This window comes from Anser anser, assembly GCF_964211835.1.
Source record: "Anser anser genome assembly, chromosome: 11".
NCBI lineage: Eukaryota > Metazoa > Chordata > Aves > Anseriformes > Anatidae > Anser > Anser anser.
Window position 1 is genome coordinate 15,691,235 of NC_139732.1, and position 22,884 is coordinate 15,714,118.

Consider the following 22,884-nt stretch of genomic DNA (forward strand, 5'->3'; position numbering starts at 1 on the left):
GGTGCATAGTAAAACCTCCTGATACTAACAGGGTAAGTCTAATAAATACGTGGCATTGCTTTCACATTACCTGTCTCACGTTTGTGATTCAGGACCAGGTGCTCCGTGGTGGAAGAAGTGGATGAGCTGAGCACAGTCAGAATTCTTCTGGCTGCTTTTCAAGTGAGATCACAGTATAAACAAGCTACTTATCACCAAACTCTTTAAAGAATTAAAAGCTGTGCATAACCCTGCATATTCCAAGGAGACTATTGCTGGTAAACTGCTCCCAGCCATAGCAGATAATCAGAAACTTTTGCAAGCAATCTTTGCTATTAACAGTGCTTCAGAATAAAGAGGGCATCTGTACTCGACTGTAATAAAAAACTAGTGCAAAATGTCTGCATGAGAATAACAGAGACCACAGTTTTAATGAGACTTGGGAAAAAGAAAGGCTAGAATTTCTGACTGTTTATTTGCCCTTGGTGGATTATGAGGTAATGTGAAAGTCCCTGCTTTTTTTCGCATAGAGGTCAATACGGAGTTGGACTAATAAAAGAGCATTAGACTCCCAGTGCACCTATAAAGTTCAGAAGCTAAACTAACCCTCCCAGCTCAGTGCATGAAGCAACATGACAGCAATTCATTGCAGAAGTGGCCCCCTTCCCATCACACGTACAAAAGGTGAACCAAATTTCAGCAACAGTCAGCTGTTCTGTTTATTTGGCAGCAAGAAGGTTACTGTAATAATCTGTCTCCTATAGCCCAGACTATGTCCTTTCTTGTGACCTTCCTCATAAGCCTCAGGCTTTATCATTCTTTGCTACCAATTTGTGTTGGCTGCAGAGTCTAAGGGCAAAATTTATGAGATATTCCTGGGCATCACAAACTGCAATATTCACTGATGGATGAGCGATTCAGGGCTCCCCCTGGCACAGGGCACCCACGTGGGACTGATGCTTCAGGCAGCAGCATCTTGGGGGCTGTGTGGCTGTGCCAAGGGCAGAGCTGAAGCTGCCGCATTAGCGATGTGCTGCAACCAACTGCATCAAAAAAAAAATAAATAAATAACACCCCAAACCACGTTTCAGTTCTGGGAGTCAAGAAGCAGATGAGAAGCATTTCTACGAAGGCAGTGTGCGTGTAAAGGACAGGCAGCAGAAGAGGTGCTGAAGCCAAGGTAGTACTGGAAAGAAGAGGGTCTTGCTCTAAACCCTCCCCTTCTCCCTGCCCTTACTTTACTATTTGTCTTGAAAGCTATTATAGGGAAGAGCAGGAGGAAAAAGGATTCAGACAACCCATTTTGTGGCTGATTGGGATACAGTTATATATGAAGAGAAAAAGAAGCCTACAAGACAAGCAAGCTAATCTGAGCATGAATGAAGGTACAAAAAGGGCTCAGTTCTCAATGCTTGCTTCGGTCTCCATTCTCCAGCCTCCACTTTGCCATGACAGAGACCCGACACCAAAACACAGGCATGGGAGACAAGGCAAAGTGGGGAAAAGGTTTGCTTTGCATCATCTGTGCTATTAAAACAAAAAAGAGCTGTTCTGAGGTGCAGCAGATTGAAGACCCCCATTCAGGAGACCTGACAGTGGTCTCCTTTTGATTTTTTTTTTTTGATTTTGAAGGATCTAGACCATTGCTGACTTCAAATATAACCTTGCAGCTTTTAGAATCCCTTTCTCTCATAATCCTACTGATCTTTAGAAATAGTGACGAACCCCCAGAAAACGTTCCTTGGCTCTCTGCTGGGCTCCTTTCCAATTGTATTGTGGTCAGGTCTGCCCTGTTGGTTAATACGCCTCTGCTGTCACAGCAGTGGGGGGCAGAGCAGAGCACTGCTATAAAGCATCATACATCCTTTAAGCGCTCAGATCATGAAAGCGTCCTCATTCACAGCTGAACAGCAGTGAAGTGGGGTGTCCAGCAGGTAGAAGATTGTTGAACTTAGTGGGCCAAATTCAGAGTTATTTATCTGCCAAAGAGTTTCTATATCTCTCTTTCTCAGAAACAACAGTATTAGTCATTGTCTGTCATTTTTGAACCCTGAAATTATTTAAACTCAGAAGACTTATTGTTTGAGTTATTAGACTTGACTTTCTGACAAATGAATGCCTCACCTCTCTGAGATTCTCTGGGCACAGTTCTGCATACATCTCACCCCCAACATACACACACACACACACACACACACACACACACACTATCTCTCTCTCTCTCTCTCTCTCTCTCTCTCTCTCTCTCTCTCTCTCTCTCTCTCCATGCTACTCACCAGAAAGATGCACAATTTCCCCTCTCTCCCTCTCTAATTTTTTATTTCTTTTCCTGAAAGATGCTATTTTCTTTCTTGATCTTTTTCAGATTACATTTAAAATGTATTCTGCTTGCCACTCTGTGCACTCCATTAATATCTTTGCCACCAGCATCCAGCACTCAGTGTATTACTTTCCATTAAGAAAATTTACGGTACAGATTTAATTTGTTTCAATTAAAGATCACTGTTGTCATGGAGGAGCATAATATCACTCTCACCTGTTTGATGAATAAACAGGCTAAATACTAAATCATTGCTCACTTCTGCAGGTCCTCCTGGTTTGCTTGCAGGAGTTTTAAGAAGCATCGAGATTGCCTGAGCAATGAGGGAAAAGTCTGTGAAGTTTAGGGACCACACTTATCAGCAAAAAGGCCAGAAGAATCACTACAGTTATGTTAGGGGAAAAGATGGTCATATGCAAATTTAATGCAGAATAGTCTCACCCTGCCAAAGAAAAGAAAAAGAAAAACACAGAAGGTTTCAGGGGCTGCCAGTACATATTATTCAACTTTCATTAACTCTCCTAAGAGCAAGCCACAGAATTGAATTTGGAGTCTTACTGCAACTCTAAAATGCAGCCCATCTGCTTTCCATCCCAAACAATGGATGGGCCAACATTTATGCCAAAAAATTTGTCCTAGGATTTGAAGATTTAAATGGCTGTTACCTAAAAATCTGGTGCAACTCCCTCTTTCAGAAAATACATTTTAGAAGAGCATTTTGTGTTCAGGCTTCTTATGAGTGTGTTTGAACACTGCTTGAAATGATTCAGGAGTTTTGCTTGACAAACGGTTGCTGTGATCCAAGGCCCATATGGCTTGTTTTGGAGTGTGTAAAGGTCACTGCTTCTGTTAATACAACTAGTACAAATACTTCCCTGCCATCTGACGATGTTCCTCCTTATTCAGATTGGCAGCCATTTCCCCCCCACAATCTGGAATTTCCTTTCAATGTGGGTTGTTGAAGTGGAGATGATAACAGTTTTAAAATCAAAGGTTGAATGCTTCTGTCGAGTTATACTTGGAACCGACCATGTTCTGTACAGTGAGAACATCCCATATGGAAAGGACATATGTGTTGGATACAATAATACATAAATAGTGGATGCAATTTTACATAACCCTTATATTCTTATAACTGTCACATATACTTCTGTAATGAGATAGGTGAAATAGAGGACTTTGATACTGATATTTAAGTCCATATGTCGAAAGCTTACACAATAAATAGGAGTTTTTAAAAAAAGATTTAGCAGCTTAATTATTTTTCAAACATTTGCATTGGCATAAGGCACCTATGAAAACCCTGTTGAACTGTCCTAACAAAATAACACTGTAGACAGCACCACAACTACACACTATGATATCCACCTCCGAAACACACACACACACACACACATCCATATTTTCTTTTTCCCCTGGGTTAGTGCTTTTAAAAATGTTAAGTTTTCGAAGGAGCAGAGTTGATGAAAAGTTTCAGTGAAAATTCAGAGCCAAGATTAAAAGAATACTGACAACAGCTTTTGTTATGAAGTATCAGCATGGCTAAGATTTGGAGCAGGGATGTGGAACCTGGCAGGAGGATAACCATGTCGTCACTGATTTACACTTAGCTCTCCCTGAGAAAACCCATCCAAATGTACAAAACATATAAGCTTTGGGGGGGGGGGGGGGGGGGGGGGGGGGAGGTCTCAGTTTGCAGATGCTCAGAAAAGACCTGTTAGTACTTGGCAGCTAAATTCTTTAGAGTCTGAGCAACAAATGTGCCCCTCCTCTCCATACCCTGCCCAGACTCTGCATCAGCCCCCACAGATGACTGTGAACATAGAGTTGGCTACAATGAGAGTTAAAACAGGATGGGAGTGGGCTCAGTATTATCCAACACAATAACATTTCTGCTTATTTTAAAGGAGTTTAAGCAAGTTTTCTCGTGTCAAGAAACCATAGACATTTTACAAACCTGCATTGCTCAGTTTCAGAAGTCAGGGAACAGTGACGATACAGGTCACGCTCAAAGCAAATTAGTTACGACCACTTTTTCCTCATGTCCACTTAGTCAACAAGTATTTCCAGAAGTTGTGTATTTGTTTTCCCTCTACTGACCAAAACACTGGAACTAGTTTTGCTGGAAACATTTTTTTAAACTTCCTTCTTCTATTTTTTTTTTAATTCGTCTGACAGTAAAGATAAAGTAATGAAATTGCTTTGTGATACCGTTTTATGCTTACTTTCTGGGAAGGAGGTCTGTGGAAATACATTATTCTCTTAACACATGTTCTGTAGAGATGTCAGCTCTCAGCTGAAGACGCACACCGTTTGTGGCCATGCAGTTACTACAGTCACGTTAAGTGATGGAAATGTAGCTGCCCATTTCAGCAGCACTTCCATGGCCAACAAGCCTTATAAGAGAAATCCACATGCTTATTATATGCTTTTTCATACCTCTGATTAAAAATTAGCTGAGTGTTTTAACTGAGCTATGTGCCATTAGCATATAAAGGAAGCACTTAAGAGACTTCAAAGTTGTTGTGTTGGTGCCTAGTGCAGGCTTCAAAAGAACCCTAAATCTGAAGTGCCCTTTTTTCAAAGCATTTCCCAAGATCCTCCTTTTAAGAGAAGCTGTGCTCCATGAACCTATTTGAAAGTTTCCTTCTTCTTGTGGAACTAAGCAATTTTTTGTTTGCTTGTTTGTTTGTTTCCTATCTAAATAATTGAAAATGCTGTGAATCAAACTGGGTGGAAAAAAATCCTACAGTGAATTTCAATGGCCAGAGCCAGGCTATTAAAGAACAGATTAACACTGCAGAATGGAAATATTTTAACCAGCATGACCACTGCAAACTGAAATCTAGCTTGCTGCACTCTACCAGGGAGCAAGAGTGCATGTTGGACTTGCTTAAAGAGTGATTCCTTAATCAACAAATTTACAGCTTTACAGCCACATGAAACAACAACAAAAAAGACCTCCTATGTACTGCCAAGCTATGTTACCTAGAACAGACTTCATTTATGTTCTTCTTACAACCTTATTATAATAATTATTGACATGGCTAGGCCATTACACTAGATTAGTAGGGGTTTACACACCCACCCAAATGAAAGAACAGATTTCCATAGGCTCCTTCTAGAAACCACTGGGGGAGTTCTTGGGGGAGCTGCTAAAAGCCTTCTAGTGCGTGCCCGCTGTTCACCCCCCAGCCTCCCTTGTACCATCTCTGGTGCTCATCCAACCTTCTGTGCTGTTTAAGTGGCAGAAATCTTTTTCTTTTTTTTTTTTTTGACATTCATTTAATTTCTGGCTGGTTTAATGAGCTGAAATGATAAAGTGATAAGAAAATGAACTAAATAACAAAATCTTCTGGAAGCTGCCCAAATTAGATGCAATGTTTTACTCACTGTGATGATGCCCATTCTTACTGAATCTTCTGATCACTGCAGGGATGTGCTCTCACTGACGCAAAACGAAAATCTTGTATCCCTTTGACCAGTTCATGGCTGATTCTGAAAGTGATCCTGTCTGTTGTCTTTTACATCTTACCCTTCAAAAATATTCAGATATACTGTAAGGCACAATGAATTTCCAAGCAAAAATGTTTCTACTTCTTTTTAATGTACATATTACTGACTCACACTGACACATGTGCATATAACTTCAGATTTCCAACAGATTACTGTATATTTTGGCAGCCTTCGGTTATATGCTATTAAATTACGTGTTTTTATAGGACTGACTAATTGTATTGATATCCTTTAAACATTGCTCCTATAGCAACTGTTGAGCTCTATGGCACTTTGAGCAACCAGAAATTTAAACAGCAACACTAAATCTTAGCTGATTATAGGTACCTCTCTATAGGTACCTTAAAGGAGGCTGTAGCGAGGTAGGGGTTGGTCTATTCTCCCATGTGCCTGGCGACAGGACAAGGGGAATGGGCTAAAGTTGCGCCAGGGGAGGTTTACGTTGGATATTAGGAAGAACTTCTTTACTGAAAGGGTTGTCAGGCACTGGAATGGGCTGCCCAGGGAAGTGGTTGAGTCACCATCCCTGGAGGTCTTTAAAAGACGTTTAGATGTTGAGCTTAGTGATATGGTTTAGTGGAGGACTTGTTAGTGTTAGGTCAGAGGTTGGACTGGGTGATCTTGGAGGTCTCTTCCAACCTAGACGATTCTGTGATTCAGTGATTATTTAAATAGTAGTAACTAATGTAGTTTTAAAAAGAAAGAATAATACCAAAAAAAGCGTGATGCTTTACCATGAGCCTGTTGTAACAATCTTCAAATATCCATTTCTCCAGCCTGTCGCTAGACTGAACATCTCAATAGATACAGCTTGTTTTTAATTTCTTTTTCTCTTTCTCCCCCCCCCCCCCCCCAATTTCTATTCCTTTTGGTTGCAGAGGAACAGCAATCTGACTAAATGCTAAAAAAAAAAAAAAGACCCAACATTTATTACTTTCTAAAATCTCAGTGTTTTCAGCTCATCAGTTTAGAAGGCCTGACTCACTGCTTTTTATCTCTTGGGGTTGGCACTTTGGGAAGCAGATTTCATTACAATAAAAAAGCAGGTGTCATTCGTGTTCTTAACTTTTTTTTTTCTTTTTTTCACTGCATAAATTGCATCTGTCTTTCTGCTACAACGTAAAACAGAAGCCCTGAGCACTATTTCCTGATTATTCCACATCATTTTTCTTAGGAGCAGGACTGTTCCCCTGTCCTGGTCAAACTCTAATTAACAAAGAGATAGCATCACTGTAAAATTGTGCAATTCCTATTTTACATGTTTTGTGTATACTATTGCCCTTTTCTGTCAAAGTGTTACTGTATGTTTTGGCACAAAGATATCTGCATTTCTGTACCTTCTACCAATTCTACAAAGGCTTAATGAATGGAAAGTTCTTTGAAAAGCTGTAGATAAAAGGCAATTCTGAAGTCAGCCATTAGTAGTAAATACCCTCATCAAAATTTCTTTTGCTAATCCTTTATCCTCTAGCTATGCAGGCTGTGCTGACAGCACAAAACTACCATTCCGTCAAGGTTATTCTAATGTTAACTTATGGATGGCAACTGTAAGAGTCACCCATATTTATAACTCTGCTGGCATGAATGTTACCCTCTCACCAAATTTGATCAGTTAAAAGTGTGCCACCTTAACACTACAGATCAATAGCAAAAAGAAATTCATAGTCTTTCTAATAGTCTCACCATTAAAACTAATATTGTGTAACTGGAAATCAACTGCTTCAATTAATGGGAATATATGGCTTCATTTTGTAGGCACAACCTTTACATTTGAGCACTCAGTGACATATGGGTTCCCACTGGTGCTATAATTACACCATGCCTAAAAGTCATCATTAGCTTAAAATGTGGAGGTACTATTTTTTTATAATGAACAATCTTGTGCTGGTTAAGAGCGCATGACTCTTTTCTTTTAGCACCAGTTTCAATAGAACTCATTCATTTAGTTCACGGTTTCTCCAGTGGCTTCTATGTACCCCTTGGTGTCAGCGTGGGATTTCCAGGCTGACAGCTGTACCTGTGAATTGCAGTTACAATGGTCCTCTTTAAAATGCTCTGTAATGGTAAGACAACACTGCATTGTTTTCTGTTGGGTCAATGGTAACGTCATCTCTAGCACAGTAATTAAAACTCTGTGCCCCAACAGTCCTCCCTTGCAAGAAGGAATTGGGACAGGAATGTTTAACACTGGCAGAAGGCAAAAAGGGACTAATTGAGAGAGGTCCCATGGGGCTTTGAAAATTGTATGGTTGAGACACTGGCAGTAACCTGGGGCAAGCAACCATCAGAGAGCCAAGGACAAAAAGCCCTTCTGAGTGCCTAACTGGAGCTGTCGATTAGCAAAGGATGCCGTATGGACAACATTCGAAAAAGTTGTTCTTGTCTTAGGCGCCGTATCAAATCACAGCACCATGACATCCGGCTGCATTGGATCACTATTCAAATTGCCTCAGAAGTATGTGGTTGGCTGGTTCTTTTCGGAGTTGGGGAAAAAAAAAAAGGCAGATTTATCAGAACAATGTTTTTAGACGGTTTGAGGGGAATAGGAACGGATTGGGAGCTTAACAGGAAATCTGAGCATTTACTTTGATCTGAAATGAACACTTCATTTTGCATTTCAGTATTTTAAGGAGTCTTTTGTGTGGTTCAGAGGGAAAGTTTACATAAACTTGAGAGAAACTTCCAAATGAAAACTAATGCAAATGGAAAACAGAGATGTGTTTAAGACCTGTCAACATGAAATGTTTTGATATATATAAAGTTTTGTGTTAGTTTTTCTTGGGCATGAATATTTCAATGAAAGTAATATGTGATTTGACAATGCACATCAATGTCAAGAGCCTGCATTTTTAACAAAGTTCAACTAAGTTTTTAACAAAGTTCTAGCCTTTTGGTTCTGCATCTAACTAGATCTGTGCATCTAACTAGGCTGTGGGTCTTGCAGATCCTTCAGCCACACCATTTTGTTACCTCAGACAGCTGTAACTCTGAGATTGAAAACCACAGAGTCAGGCTTCCAAAGATGCAGTAGAGAAGCATTGATATTGCTTAAATCAGAGAAAAACTGTTGTGTGTATTTGTCCTCAGAGAAAAACTGTTGTGTGTATTTGTCCTCACCATAGCACTGAATACTATGAAAGACCTGGAAGTCTTAAAAGTGTTTGAGCTTTAGGTCTGTGGAGCCAAAAAAGCACTTTTTATTAAGCTAAACACGATATTAATAGTGGGCAACACCAATCAGTCCACTCTGTCCCTGTCACTACTCTCTATGGAGGCACAGCCATTGTCTCCTATGAAGTACTAAATGGTTTGTGCCAGTGGTTTTTACATCTTTTACCCCCTCATCAGGCAACTACCCTTTGGTCAACAAATCTTTGGGCTAGCATTCTCTGTCATAACAATGAGGACTACTGGCATGGTACTGCTTGTGAAGGCCAAGGCGTGGCTGTAGCCTGAAATCTCGAACACCCACGTTGGAAAGCTGTGTGAGGGCCGTGGCAGGACTTCTGCTCGTGCAAGGTGTGTGTGTTGCTCTTCCTAAGTGACCTAGGAGTATCCTCGTCTCCAGTTCTTTTGAATTGTCTAACGCTGTGAATTATTTCTTGCACCCACTTGGCTGTCAATCAGCTTCATTTTATGTATGTCGTAGAGAAGACTGAGGTCAGAGAGAGCAACCAGGCTGTAGGAAGGAAATTTTTCCTGCAGAGAGATGAGGGCAGGTAGGAGAACACTGTGCTGTAGGAGAACATTGTGCAGTCAGGCACCACCTCTAGCACACTCAGGATGGGATCCCACAGCGCCTTGTCTGAGCTAACGGTGAAAGACGCTATAGGAAGGAAGGGAAGTCTTCATGACTCATGACTGCTAGGTGAAATATTTATGTGCACAGTCTGTGTACCTCTGGTTAACTCAGTCTGCAGGAAGTCCCCCTAGGTATTTGAGCCACATGAATCCTCCTTCCCTATTTTCCAGAGATTCCTTTCCAATTAAGAACGCTGCAGCTCGCTTTGATGCACAGATCTCTAACTACTTATAAGCATCACCCAGCTCCCTCACCGCTAGCTCAGGAGTGTTTCCCCAGCCCACACACACACTTCCCTCCCGGAAGCGCTTGCTGTAACACGGCCGGCACAGCCTTCCAGCACACTAACCTACATTTCCCTGCAGCTCCCAGCCTGCACAGCGCTGAGCCCGCCGCGCTCCCAGCCTCCCACGCACGTCCCTGCTCTCACGCCTGCCTCAGCCGGAGCTCCAAGTGCTCTCGCACCAGCAGTGCAGAATAGATATCTGCTCTTACCAGATTTCACCTGGTATATCCAAGTAAGATTCCCTGAGGACAGTCATTAGGCAATGTTAATTATGGCAATCAGCCTACCCAGTCTGACCTAATTATAAATAATTAGCTTATCCCTTTATTTCCAAACCTCTCTCCCTAGTGAGACTGCACTTTTAAGAGTTTTAAACTAGCAAAACTCCTGTCACAGATTTGCTTTGCAGTTGTAACAACCTTGACATTAAAGGCATAAGGCTGTAAGAAAGGGATGTTCAACACCTCCTAGGTCTGTGTCTCAAAACTTAAAGAATTACAAGTGTTATTTGTCAGGCTATTTCACTGGTGTAAGGCATCTAGTTTTTTGTTTTTTGTTGGTTTTGTTTTTAAATAGGCAGCAAAATCCATACTCATTTGCCTAAAAAAAAAAACAAAAAAAAAACAACAACAACCACAAAACTTGTCTTAAATACCTTTTTAAAATCTTGTGCTTTTGGAATAGTTGATTACAGTGATGCTTCTCAGAGCCATTGTAGCAAAGAAAGCAAGTGCAACATGAACTATAATTCTTTGCAGTTATGCTCAGTTGTGCCACATTTTTGTTTATGTTAGTGGCAATAGAGTTAAATAAAAAACTTAATTTTCTGTTAGCGAAAGAATGCAATATTTTTTTTTTGTTGCTTCAAGCAACAAAGATTTGTCTCTGTAAATTGACATTTACTAATCCACAATTTGTGTTGAAAGACCAACTCTGTGTGAAACTATCTTGTTCTCCAAGTTTATTTTTTGTTGCTCTCCCACTGCATTTTGAAATCGAGCACAACCTATGTGGGTTGTGTGTGATCTCATGGGTAATGCACTTGACAACCGAAAGATATATCCTCATAGTCTCAAAACACGTCTCCAAGTGACTCTTCCTATAAAAGCTCTGTGAGGATTTTTCTAAATCCTCATTCTTGGTCCAAATAAACGCTTTTTCTTGAGCTCCTGTAAGGGGTTTTTACTTTTGTACATACCCCTGTGCCAAGGGGTATATACCTGACATTTGGTCTTTTCCACCTGCAGCTCTCCAAGGCCACCAGTAAAAACTGTTTGCACACTGCATAACAGAGCACCCACAGAGTCAGGAGCTTCTGGTAACTATTTCCAGGCTGTGCCCACCCAGATCTAGGAGATGTTGTGATGTTCGTGCTGAGAACAAGTCATGCACTGATAGACCTTTATCCCTCACCTTTGCCACTGAAAAGGGCGTACTGAAGCTCACTTAGTGATGTCAGTTTGCAATCATTTTCAAATAATTCCCATTCCAAAGAATTGTGCTCCTGGCTCATTTGTGTTAATGCAAACTACTCCCAAATGTGTCAAAATTTACTACTTTGAAAATGAAGTTAAAGCTCATTAAAGCCACATTATTTTTTTCCCTCCAATGATTCCCAGGTTCTCTGGATCAAACCCTGTTTACAGAATTCTCCCAAGGCTGTCTTATGCCTTTTTTTCCAAACGACATTTGCAAAGTTTAAAGCCACCTTTATTTCTATGCACGGCATTTACCAATAGTTAGATCTGTAAATAACAAGGCTCTCTGCTTGGTCAGGAATGCAACCTGTGTGATGACATTTTACTCAAGGAAAAAATATTCCAGTAACTTCAAGTGGAAACTGACTATAAGAAGACTACTTATTTATTTGTTTTATACCATGAATTCAAGCACAGACTGGGGAGAAATAAAATTAACCTGTAATATTTTTTTTCCAGTTTCTTGTGAAGCATGTGATTCTGGACACTTCCAAAAGGGTAAATAGATTACTGACCATTGCAAGTTCCTGTGTCCCATTGTATTTTACATGTAAGAACCACTAGCAATATTCTTGGGTCATGGAAACTGCCTTTCTACCATATATGTTTTGTGCCAATTATCACAAATAACCAAATGTCCCTTTAACCAATCCATCTGAATTTTCCTTGCAACACTATAATGTGAACATTATTTTAACTAAGTAAGGATGGTACTGTTAGGTTTGTTGGTGTTAGCCCTCCTACCATGGAGAAATGCACTTTGTTTAGCATGGCAAAGTATGATGTAAAAGAATGAATAAACAAGACCCTCTTGACAAAAGCTCTCAGTTACAGATGATAAATTAAACTATACTAAAACAAATAAAAAATGAAGAAGAAGCTTGACATAATTTAAGCTTCATTTCGCTATGAATTCTTATTCTTGCTTTTATTCTAACCCTTTAACATCATCTGTCTTGTCTCTTGTTTTTTTCTTGAGTACTACAAAACGATCCTTCACTCTATTACTCCCATTTGCAGGCCATTATCCTGCCCCAGAGAAAGCTGTGTATCTCACGTTTCTTGAACGAATTCGTCAGTGCTGCTAACCTTTGCCTCACTTGTATAAAGCACAGCTCTCTGGCAGACTCTGGCTGTCTCTTATCTCTCTGATCCAGGCAGAGGTGTCTGAGTGTCCTAGGGAGCCATTAATCAGCGGCCCCCCTCTGCCATCAGCTCCTCAGAAGCTCTCTGTGAACCTGGAGTGCTTTTGGAGGTCTAGAGCAAACTGCACAAGAAGCTTTTACCACCAATATCTTTCATAGATTGTCTAATCTGATTGATGATAATACTCAGAATTAAATATTTATGGGTTAGGATCCTGGGAAAGTTTTGAAATACATATTTTAAATCTGTATGAGAGGAGTAATGTCAATGCATGCAAGATGCTTTTACATAGTGTTTTGGACAAGTAGTTCTGTCCTACTGTAAATGCCATCTTCATTGCTTTGTTGTATTATTTCATATAAAGTGCATGCTCATGAAGTTAAAAACAGGAAGGGGGAAAAAAACACAAAAAAGGTGAAATAAAGAAAGAAGATGTCTCAAGTTTTTTGTCTATTTGACTATTAGAATCAAGGAAACAACTTGTCATGTTTCATGATGCTGAAGAACCACTTAAGGCAGATTCTATATATATATATACCACAATAATGAATAATTTACTACACCCATATAATCTAGGCCTATGATCTCACTCTCTCCTCCACTTTCCCCAAGGAATCTAAGTACCCACCATGTCTGGTAGCTTGTGGCTGGGAGACCTATAGATATAGAGGAAGAAGAAATGGAGAAACATCTAGCAGCAAATCAATCCTGCTGTCTTCCATCAGTAGGCAGCCTCTACTCATGTGAATGTGCAACGTGCTAGAGAAAGACTTAGATTCATACCTTTTTAAAAAAAACGCACAAGATCTTAATAGCATTTGGGATGCTAACACATTTGAAGGGTTTTTAAACAGGCAAGCCAATTTCAGTTTTTATGCACTACATTTTCTACAGATTCTGCCTTCCATCTTATCCAGGCCAAATAACACTATTATTATTCATTCTATTTACCTTAATGATAGTAAAGCAGTACTTATGCAAGGTTAAAGTATGCTTCATTACTGCAGAAGAGTAGTGACATTTCTATAATTTAAAAAGTGAAGTCCTACATGTCCTAGATATAAAACCTGACAGCATAATCTTTTATTCCCATTCTAAGCAACAATTTGCATGAGTGAGCTTTCTCAGGATTAGTTGCATAGTTCAAAAATGTCTAGGGCTTGTTTGGGATTAACAGACTGAAGAAACAAGATATATTTAAATGAAACTGCTGGGTTTAAGCAGTTTCCTTAATGGGTCATCAAAACCTTTTTTTCCTGACTGAATAGATTTTTCTAACCCATATTGTACTGAGAAAGTCTTTTCTCATCAGCTAAAAATACAAAGCATTTAGCTACGTGATCTACATAAGCCAAACAAAGAAACACTACTGAATGTAAGAAGTTTCTTCTCTGCAGGCCAGCATGAAGTCTATGCCCTACATAAATGTTCTAGGTAACTGTTCTGAGAGGCTAATTTCACCTAGAATTATGAATTTAGATGTGAGATATCAAATGTATAAACTAGCTGCTTGCACAAGTACCATTAATTTTCTTGCTCACACTTCCTTGATCTGTCACTAAGTGAACCCAGGAAACAAAACACCAGAGTCTGACCTGAGGCATCACAATATCCCAGGGCCTTCTGGGATCTCTGATAATGAGGAAAAGTAAGCCATAAACTCAGGCTTCCTCAGCTGAGCTCATCATTGCTTTGAACATAGCACACTATCTTATATTTTGATTCAAATTACATTTCCCTCCACAAAGTTTGATCTGTTTATAAAATAATTTTACCAGGCTTTCTTCATAACCAAGAAGTAGTTTTACAGTTCTGAGGGAGTTCTCCATCTCCTACTGCCCTGCCGTGCCTGATCGTTTTTCTACCCAGTTACAGTAGGGCTCCCCTTTTTCAGCATTCCAGACATTATTTTGGCAGAAGTTCCAGTGCGTGCTTACCTGTGGAGAAAGATCTGCCCATCTGGTATCAACAAGAACTCATCATGAAGTCAGTATCTTTTAAGGAATGGCAAATGGTAGGATCAGCTTAAATCATGACAAGTAAAGTGGAGCATTATCTGTGTTTTTCTTATTTTGGTGAGCTCACCTTTTAACTTCAGCATTCCATTGGAGAAGTCTGTTTTTCATATAGACAGACAGCATGATAAACATAACAACGTTGTAACACGGAGAGTAGGCCCCATTTGCTCTTCATGGGAAAATAAGTTCCATATTTAGTCTTTTTTAAAATATTAGTGCGCATTTTTTAATATTAGTTCCATATTTAGTCTTTTTTTTAAGTTATATAGATCAGAATAGCTTGACTGAGTCCAAGAGAGATATGTTAACACTTGCTAAGGCCTCACCCTCTCAAGGTTTTCCTTGAAAATGCTTTTATTTGAAGGAACAGGAGATGAATATTTATGATACTGACATTTAAAAGTGGTTATGAATATCTTATACAAAGTCATCCATGGACAAATATCAGAGATTCATCCCACCAATACTTCTGTTTACCTCCCTAAAATCCAAACCAAACCAAAACCTCAGATTTTTCTAGTAATGTTCTCTTCTGCATTATTTAGTGGAACTGTACTAGACATATTCCTCATGAAAACAAACAAAAAACAAAACAAAAAATGATAAAGTGATAACTTACTCCATGATAAATTATCCTTTTGTTTGAGTCAGACCGAATAAAATATTAAATTTGCCATAGAAAAGTAGAAACTGTAGTGTACTTAAGAACATCAGACTCATTTAACATTGAGCATGCATTCACTTTTCAAATGAGTTATTTTTTAAAGACCGTTCTGAATCTAGTAGTTGTTACTTTAAGGACCAATTTTTCCTTTAAAATTTTCAAGTATTTATATATATTCATATTCATATATATAATATATTCATATATATTTAAAAATATATAAAAAATACACCATTTAAAAATGTGTCTACATAATTAAAGATAGACTATTAGAATAGAACAAGACTAGATCCAAATGAAATTATCAGTGTTCTCTGTGGAAGATAATGAGGAGACAATTTTGTAAATGTTTTCAGCATTCCCACAAATCACTGGGTTATTGATGGTTAGCATTCTGGATAGAGCCATGCTAAACTTCAGAGGCTTAAAATACTTTCTCTTCTTTCTTATGTCTTTAACATTCCTATTACATGCCTGTACATTATGTTAATCAGAACTGCTTTTACACACTATAATTTTCAATTATGCTTTAATTTTCTGAATGCATAAATTGTTATGGTATAATGTAAAACTCCAAAGGTGTGTGAAAATGCTGGATCAGAAAACTGTATCATAATGAATTGTTTTATAAAATACCCTCTTCTTCATTACAGATATTAAGTATCTAAATATTTGAGGTGAACCGTAGGTCAGGTCATGAAAAACTGCTGAAAACAGTCTTTTTAGAAGCCAATGCATTCTAGTAAGTGATGATAAGCATACTAGAGTATTCCAAGCTGCTATTCACAGCTTCTTATATCAGAGAGATAAAGTTCCTATGTTTTATCTAATGTTTCCAATGATTCATTAGCCATATAAACAAAACAAAATCAAAGGCAGAGGAGGTAAGGGGTGCCACAGTTTACTTAAGACTTAATCTTCTAAATATATTATCAACAGGAACGAAGATGAACAGTATTTCCATTTTCCTATAAACGTGAACTTGTATCATAACATTTTGATTATGATGAGAAGGCTTGTTTAAGGATGAGAAATATTATCTACTATAGGAAGTAAAGGTCCAAGGAAGACCTGTATTTTTCCATGATCACAATTTCTTTTACAAATATGCATATATACAGACATATACCTCACACATGTACATACACATAGAGAATTTTTCTCCTGTCCTTTATTAACCAACACAATTCTTTGTGATACCACTTTCTCAACAAATATCCTGTGTTGACAGTTATATTCAACTTAATATACCTTTGATATTGTCCTTCTCACTGGAGTTACTGGAATATATCAAGCAACGATTCCCGTTCCATGTGAAAGTCTTCAAATGGCAAACCCTGCATATTAAAACAAAGAATGCATTATTTATTTATTTATTTATTTATTTATTTATTTTTGAGGAACAACATTGTAATTAACATCTGATAATTTCTCCCAACTGCATAAAGTCTTCTGTAATGATTCTTTTCTGGACTATTACTGTAGTATCCCTTTCAATCCAGCTTTCTTTGACTTTTATGTACTACATTTAAAACTTTGATGACTCTTCACATTTCACTATTTTATATCTGCAGAGAAAAAATAATGGGAGCTTGACTAAATTATTCCATGCTTCTATAAATCAGACACACATGTACACATTGTGGTTTTGAGTGAAAGCTTTATCATAAATTTATTTATTAGGCCAAAATCTATCAATGCTCATTAAAAATATTTTGTGTTTATTTACATTCAGAAAATTTTAATAACTGGAATAGATGGATATCTTGAGCTGGCATTAATAATTTCTGATGCAAGACTGAGGCCTGTAAAAGCAACTAGTGTTTTAAACTGAGAGGGAAAGAAACAAAGGAGGAACTTGGCAAGGAAAGTAGAAAAGAGGTGTTTAACAACAGTCTGGCTGGATCATCAGCCAAGATAATCTTCTTAGTATTCAAATGTTATAAAGCAGACAGATGTTTGGGCAGAAAAAGAAGCTGAAGACTTTAGATGCAGACTGATTTACGGTTCTTCCCCCCCCCCCCCCCCCCAGTAATATAAGGACGTAATATTAACACATAATTAATATTCTATTGCATTCTCTATAGTAAAACCTCAGCCTGAATGGCGTTGTTTTCTGGAAGGAATGGAGTTTCAGCCTTTCCAAAGACACCCTTTCTTCAAAAAAGAATATCCACGTAAGGGATTATGTTGCCAAAACCGTATTTGTATTACTAGTAATTTCTGAGCACACCAGGGATAATCATTCTCAACAAAGCTCAATATAGGAATAACGTGATTGATTTGATTTCCTATTATTGTAAACTGATCTGTTCCTTATATTTTGGAGATTATCATTAGACAAATTTATCCGATAACTATAATGCAAAAATGCACGATGAAACCCTAATCTTCACAGGATATCTAAGGTATTTTTCCTTGATCTCTTCTTAAAATCTCTTACTTAGGCTTCCAGAGCCAAAGGATCCTCTGGACTCCAGTACTTGTGTTCTTGAACTTGTGGGCTGAAATCTGTCCCCAGTACTCTTCAAACTGTCTGCTTTCTAATGCTTTCCACACTCTCATTTCTTTCAAGATGAGTGAAAGTACTCGCCGAGGCGATCGGCTCCGGGGCAGGCGCGTTCTGTAGCAGCGGGGGATCGAGCCGGCAGGCCTTTTTTTTTCTGTCACCGAGGCCACTCGAGGCAGCCGAGGGAGCCGGCAGGGCCCGGCAGCCCTCGTGAGGAAGGCTGAAGACGCGCGGGGGGAACCAGCAGCGCCCCCTCCCCGGCCGTTTAAAGGCAGCCGCCTAGGGACTGCGAGCGGCCAGGACGGGCAAACAGGCCGGGGCACGGCAGTTTGCGCGGGCAGACCGAGCAGGGAGGGCCCCTCACCGCTCTTCTCCAACGGTGTTTCCCAACGGTGGTTGTAATTTGCTCATGAAGAGCCCGGCCATGGTATCCACCAGGCAGAAAAACATAGCCTCCGCATCTCTTGCGGCCTCTCCAGCCACAGGCACCAGTGTGGCTACCCAGACGGAGGTCTCGGGGAAAGATGCAGCTGTCCAGGTCTTTGGACGGAGGCCTACATCAAGGGCATCCACCCTCAAAAGTCAAAGCCTTTCCCCCCTCAGAGTCAACAACTCCTACAAGTTCAGTGTCATCAGCAAAATTGCTCAAAACACCTCCTAGTCCTACATCCAAATCGTTTATAAAAACATTGAAGAGGACGGGCCCTAAAATGGAGCCTTTGGGGACCTCACTAGTGACTGTCCGCCATCCTGATGTGGCCCCATTTACCACAACTCTTTGAGCCCTGCTCATCAGCCAATTGCTCACCCATGATATGATGTTTTTGGTTAGCTGTATGCCGGACATTTTGTCCAGTAGAATCCTATGGGAAACTGTGACAAATGTTGATACCTCGAGATCAACTGTCCTTGTCCTTATGGGGGACTTCAACTTGCCAGACGTCAACTGGGATTACCACACTGCCGACATGAGCAGATCCAGAACGTTCCTAAGGCACCTGGATGATAACTTCTTGTTACAGTTGCTAAGGGTGCTGACTAGGAAAGGTGCCCTCCTAGATCTGTTGCTGGAGAACAGAGAGAGTTGTCACGCAATGGAACAGGCTCCCCAGGGAAGCAGTCACAGCACCAAGCCTGTCGGAGTTTAAAAAGCATTTGGACCGTGCACTTAGTCATATGGTCCGAATTTTTGGGTAGACCTGTATGGTGCCAGGAGTTGGACTCGATGATCCTTATTGGTCCCTTCCAACTCTGGGATGTTCTATGATTCTCTGATTCTATGAGTGTCTCAAAGTGAATTATGGCTTGGTACCATGTGAGCAGCTCTGTTTGAAAAAGAAGTAAAGCTGCAATAAGAGTCTTGGACTGCAAGTATTTTCATTTTAATTCCAAATTTCTCCTAGGCATGCTACACCTGATATAGACATATATTGTTTCTCATAGTTACCTTATTGATACATTTATCTTTCTTTCCTCTTGCCAATATTATATTACTAAATTGATTTAAATCAATCTTGTTGATTATTCTGTGCACCTACATAAATCAATAAAACTCCTATTTGCAAAACTTACTAAGATGGTGGGAATAATTAATGTTAGCTGAGGCCTCTTGACTAATAAGCTTTTATCATTATCCACTGCAATAAAAGTATTCCATCTTTAAGCAAATAACCTTGATTCCATGGTTGGCAAGACTTTCTACCAACTACAATATGTAGGCCAACCAATTTTATGTATATAGGACAACCAAAAGGCAGGTTGGTTGTAGACACTTAATTTGAAGGGTATTATTTTTAGTCCCACTAAGGACTAGTGGCATGAAAACAATTAGGATCTTTTGTCAAGTTAATTAAATTTTACTAAGTGTAGTAATCTCAGCGGGTTTAGTACACCAGAGGAAATGCTAATTAAAACTCAAATTCTTCCTGGTATAATAAGGAACTCTAACTCTAGTAGCAAATGAATGTTTTGCATACTGATAGATATTCACACACTAATTTTTAACTAGATGAGGGTGAACCCTTAAAAGGTTCAGATCTGCTGAAGGCTCACTTGAGAACACCACTAAGTGTGTTACATCTTAGAGCAATCCACCCAAGGAACATTAAAGAATCTGGAAAACTGTGCTTCTTTCTTAACAGAAATGGTGTTGGCTTTGCAGCTGGGTCCAAACATAAAGCAATTCAAATGCAAAAGGAATTTAAATATTTTTTAAAAATGTGGGGGAAAAAAGACCCCCACCAACTACCCTTTCCTGATTACTCTTTCTGATGACTTGCAAAACGACAGGTACTTAATGAGATGTGTTCACCTGTAGCATGTACAAGAAGACTGACTTCTTTGAAGAAGATACCTCCAAGTCTGAGGGTTAAAAGAATATTATGCAATAGTAAAGCTTTTGCCCTTGTTTTATGCATCTCTCTCTCTCTTGTTCTCTCTGTTTTTTTTTTTTATTCTTTTACTGAGCAAGTCTTATATGCAAAAGACATTCCTTCAAAATGACAGTCAACAAGCAAAAATACCAGTATTCTGGACCAGCTTTGAAAATACTTTGTTCTTTAAATTTTATCTCCAATCAAAAAGGTAAGCAAATGGCATTATAGTCTTTCAACTTCCCATACAAAATTATATTTAGCAACTCTTTGCACCATTACAAAGGTTATGCCATATATCAGCATGTACATCCTTACCCTGCGACAGAAAGCATGGCTGGTGTGACGAATCTGCTCTTCCTTGAAAGTGTGTGTGCTCAACTGCCAGAATAAGATCAGTATCACTTTGCATATCTGCTCTGTTGCACTCTTAAGTACTGTGAATATTGATGAAAAATCTCTTTGTTGGATGGCTGACTGCTTAAATTCATCTGATGTTCTTAGCTTGTAGTCATTTGGGCAATTAATGTTCATCTTGCAACCATTCAAAGAAAGGGTCAAACCTAGGACAGAGGGATCTGTAAATTACAAGAGATCTGCCTGACCAGGACACAGAGCTGCTCCCTGGGAAAAAAGAGAAGCACGGCTGTGAGAAAGGGCATGCACGTTGCTCTGCCCTCGCCATCATGATCAATGGGCTGACGCTGCTCTTCCAGGCCCCGCGTCTCTTATCCTGTGCCCCTGGGACAGGGGAGTAAAGGTTGGTTGTTTCTCACTGAGGAACCACTGCACATCCCCGCCATGGATTACTGGTGAGCCTTGTCAGGTAAATGCACACTGCTTAGCTTTGGGGGAAAAATAAAAGAGGGCCTACAGGATGTTGTTTGTCTGCTTGGTAGTAAAACACAATGGTTTCCATAGCCTGGAAATGCACAGAGCATACTTGAAATGTGAGAGACAGAAAGAAGCTGAGTACCTTTGTAGCTCTGGTGACTTTAAGCTCCTTCTGCCAAACCATTATTGGGTCAAGTACCTAAAAGTCAGAGGGAGAAATTTTAATCCCTCTTCCTTGCCTATTACTGCATCTTACTCCGATGTGAGTAGAAGGAGGAGATACACCAAAAACATACCGTGTCCCCATGACACTCTGGTTTTCTGTAGTCTTCACTGGTGAAGAGGTGGTGAAGATTGACACAGTCTTCATGGGTGAAGATTGACTGAGATTTTTATTACAATGATTCTCCTCTTCTGTAATAATATAAAGGAAGTAGCAGTTAAAATCATTTTTATTGACTTCAAAACAGAAATAGGAACACAATGTATAGTACAGGGCATGGCAGAAAGGCAAAGAGAGTTGTGATAATTCCCAGCTATGCTGTCCCTTTGGATCAGGCATCAATAAAGATCTGGGAGCAGGAATTTCATTCACATACTCTTTATTCCTGGAAAATAATACCAAAACGCACCACTTACAATGTTTCCGCTCATTCCTTTCATAGCCCGAACTGAGGATTTCTCAGTAGTATGTGCTGCACCTATGGATTTGACAGACAGAACAAACACCTTTGACTCAGGGAAGATAATTTTTATGTACAGAAGAACTACAAAATATCCCCCTTGAAATTTCCTTAACAAAGTGCTTTCATTGGAATTCACTCAAAAGAGATGCAGAGCTCAACAGCAGCGCACAGAGAACTTTTTCTGGAAGCATTCTACAACATAAGGGAAATTAAACACTTGGCTGTTCGCAGGTGCTTCCAGACATCAGGAAAGCAGCAATGAATGCTATTGTAGTTACTGAAAAACAATGAGCATTTTACTCTCTCTATTAGTGCGCTATTCAGCATAATTTACCACTGACAAATTCATAATTTCTAAAGATCTTGGGGCTTTGAAAGTTTGAGGCAACTTTCCTTCAGAAATGGAAATATGTTCTAATTCATACTGATGTTTGACAGACTGGCGGTCAATTAGCAAATGCAAAACATAAGGAGAATGCAAAAAACAAAAACATACATCCTTCATCTGTTTTGACAAGTGAAGTTTAAATTATGGATAACATACTTGTAAATATACTGTTGTGTCTTGCAAACCTGACTTTTTGAGGTTTTCTGATGGTTTTTATTGAGTCTTTTCTTCTCAGAGGCAAAAAGAAGGCAATATATATTTTTGTAATATCAAAGTGTAGATCAGTCAAGTTTATCTGTGATTAACTAACAATAAAAAAAGGTTGTATAAAACTGGAATTCTGTTCTTGACACACAGTACAGTCTTTTCTGCTTCACGGCCAACAACTCCTGTCCATGAGCTAAAACAATTATTAAATCATTAAAAAAAATACATTTGCTATTGAATTTCATTTTAAAAATTGAGCATAACAACAGCAAAACTAGACTATTAAATAAATCAAAAGTGCAAACAATGAATTAAAAAATACATCACCTCATACTTCCTAGAACACTGCCTACTAGGAGTATTCTATGTATCTATCCCACAATAGAAATGTTATTCAAAAACATTTTGAGAGAAAGCATTTTTTCTTCCCCTGCATGATAAGCTATGGGTAGGACATGACCTTAATTCTTAACACAAAGTAATCACGTCACTCATTTCTGACAAGGAATAGCCGCCACCAAAACTTAATTTTTCTTTATTGGAGCACGTTTTAGTTTTGGCTGTAATTCAATATGGTTTTGTATGTTATGATTAGAGATGGGATTATTTGTGTAGTTAACATTTAACAAAAATGCAAGTGTTTTGCTGATTTGGGAACTCATTCATGCTGTATGTGCTG

The 22,884-nt window shown here is 39.1% G+C and overlaps 1 protein-coding gene across 1 annotated transcript in view; it reads right to left on the bottom strand.

Moving 5' to 3' along the window:
* LOC310879844 (uncharacterized protein) overlaps positions 1–22,884 on the bottom strand; it is a 796,982-nt gene that overhangs the window by 51,652 nt on the left and 722,446 nt on the right. Inside the window, exons 31-33 of the mRNA XM_083794781.1 lie at positions 21,557–21,625; positions 21,221–21,338; positions 16,461–16,546 (exon numbers count right to left, since the gene is read on the bottom strand). Coding sequence (XP_083650907.1) covers positions 16,461–16,546; positions 21,221–21,338; positions 21,557–21,625 — 273 coding nt within the window. The remainder of the gene's footprint in view (positions 1–16,460; positions 16,547–21,220; positions 21,339–21,556; positions 21,626–22,884) is intronic.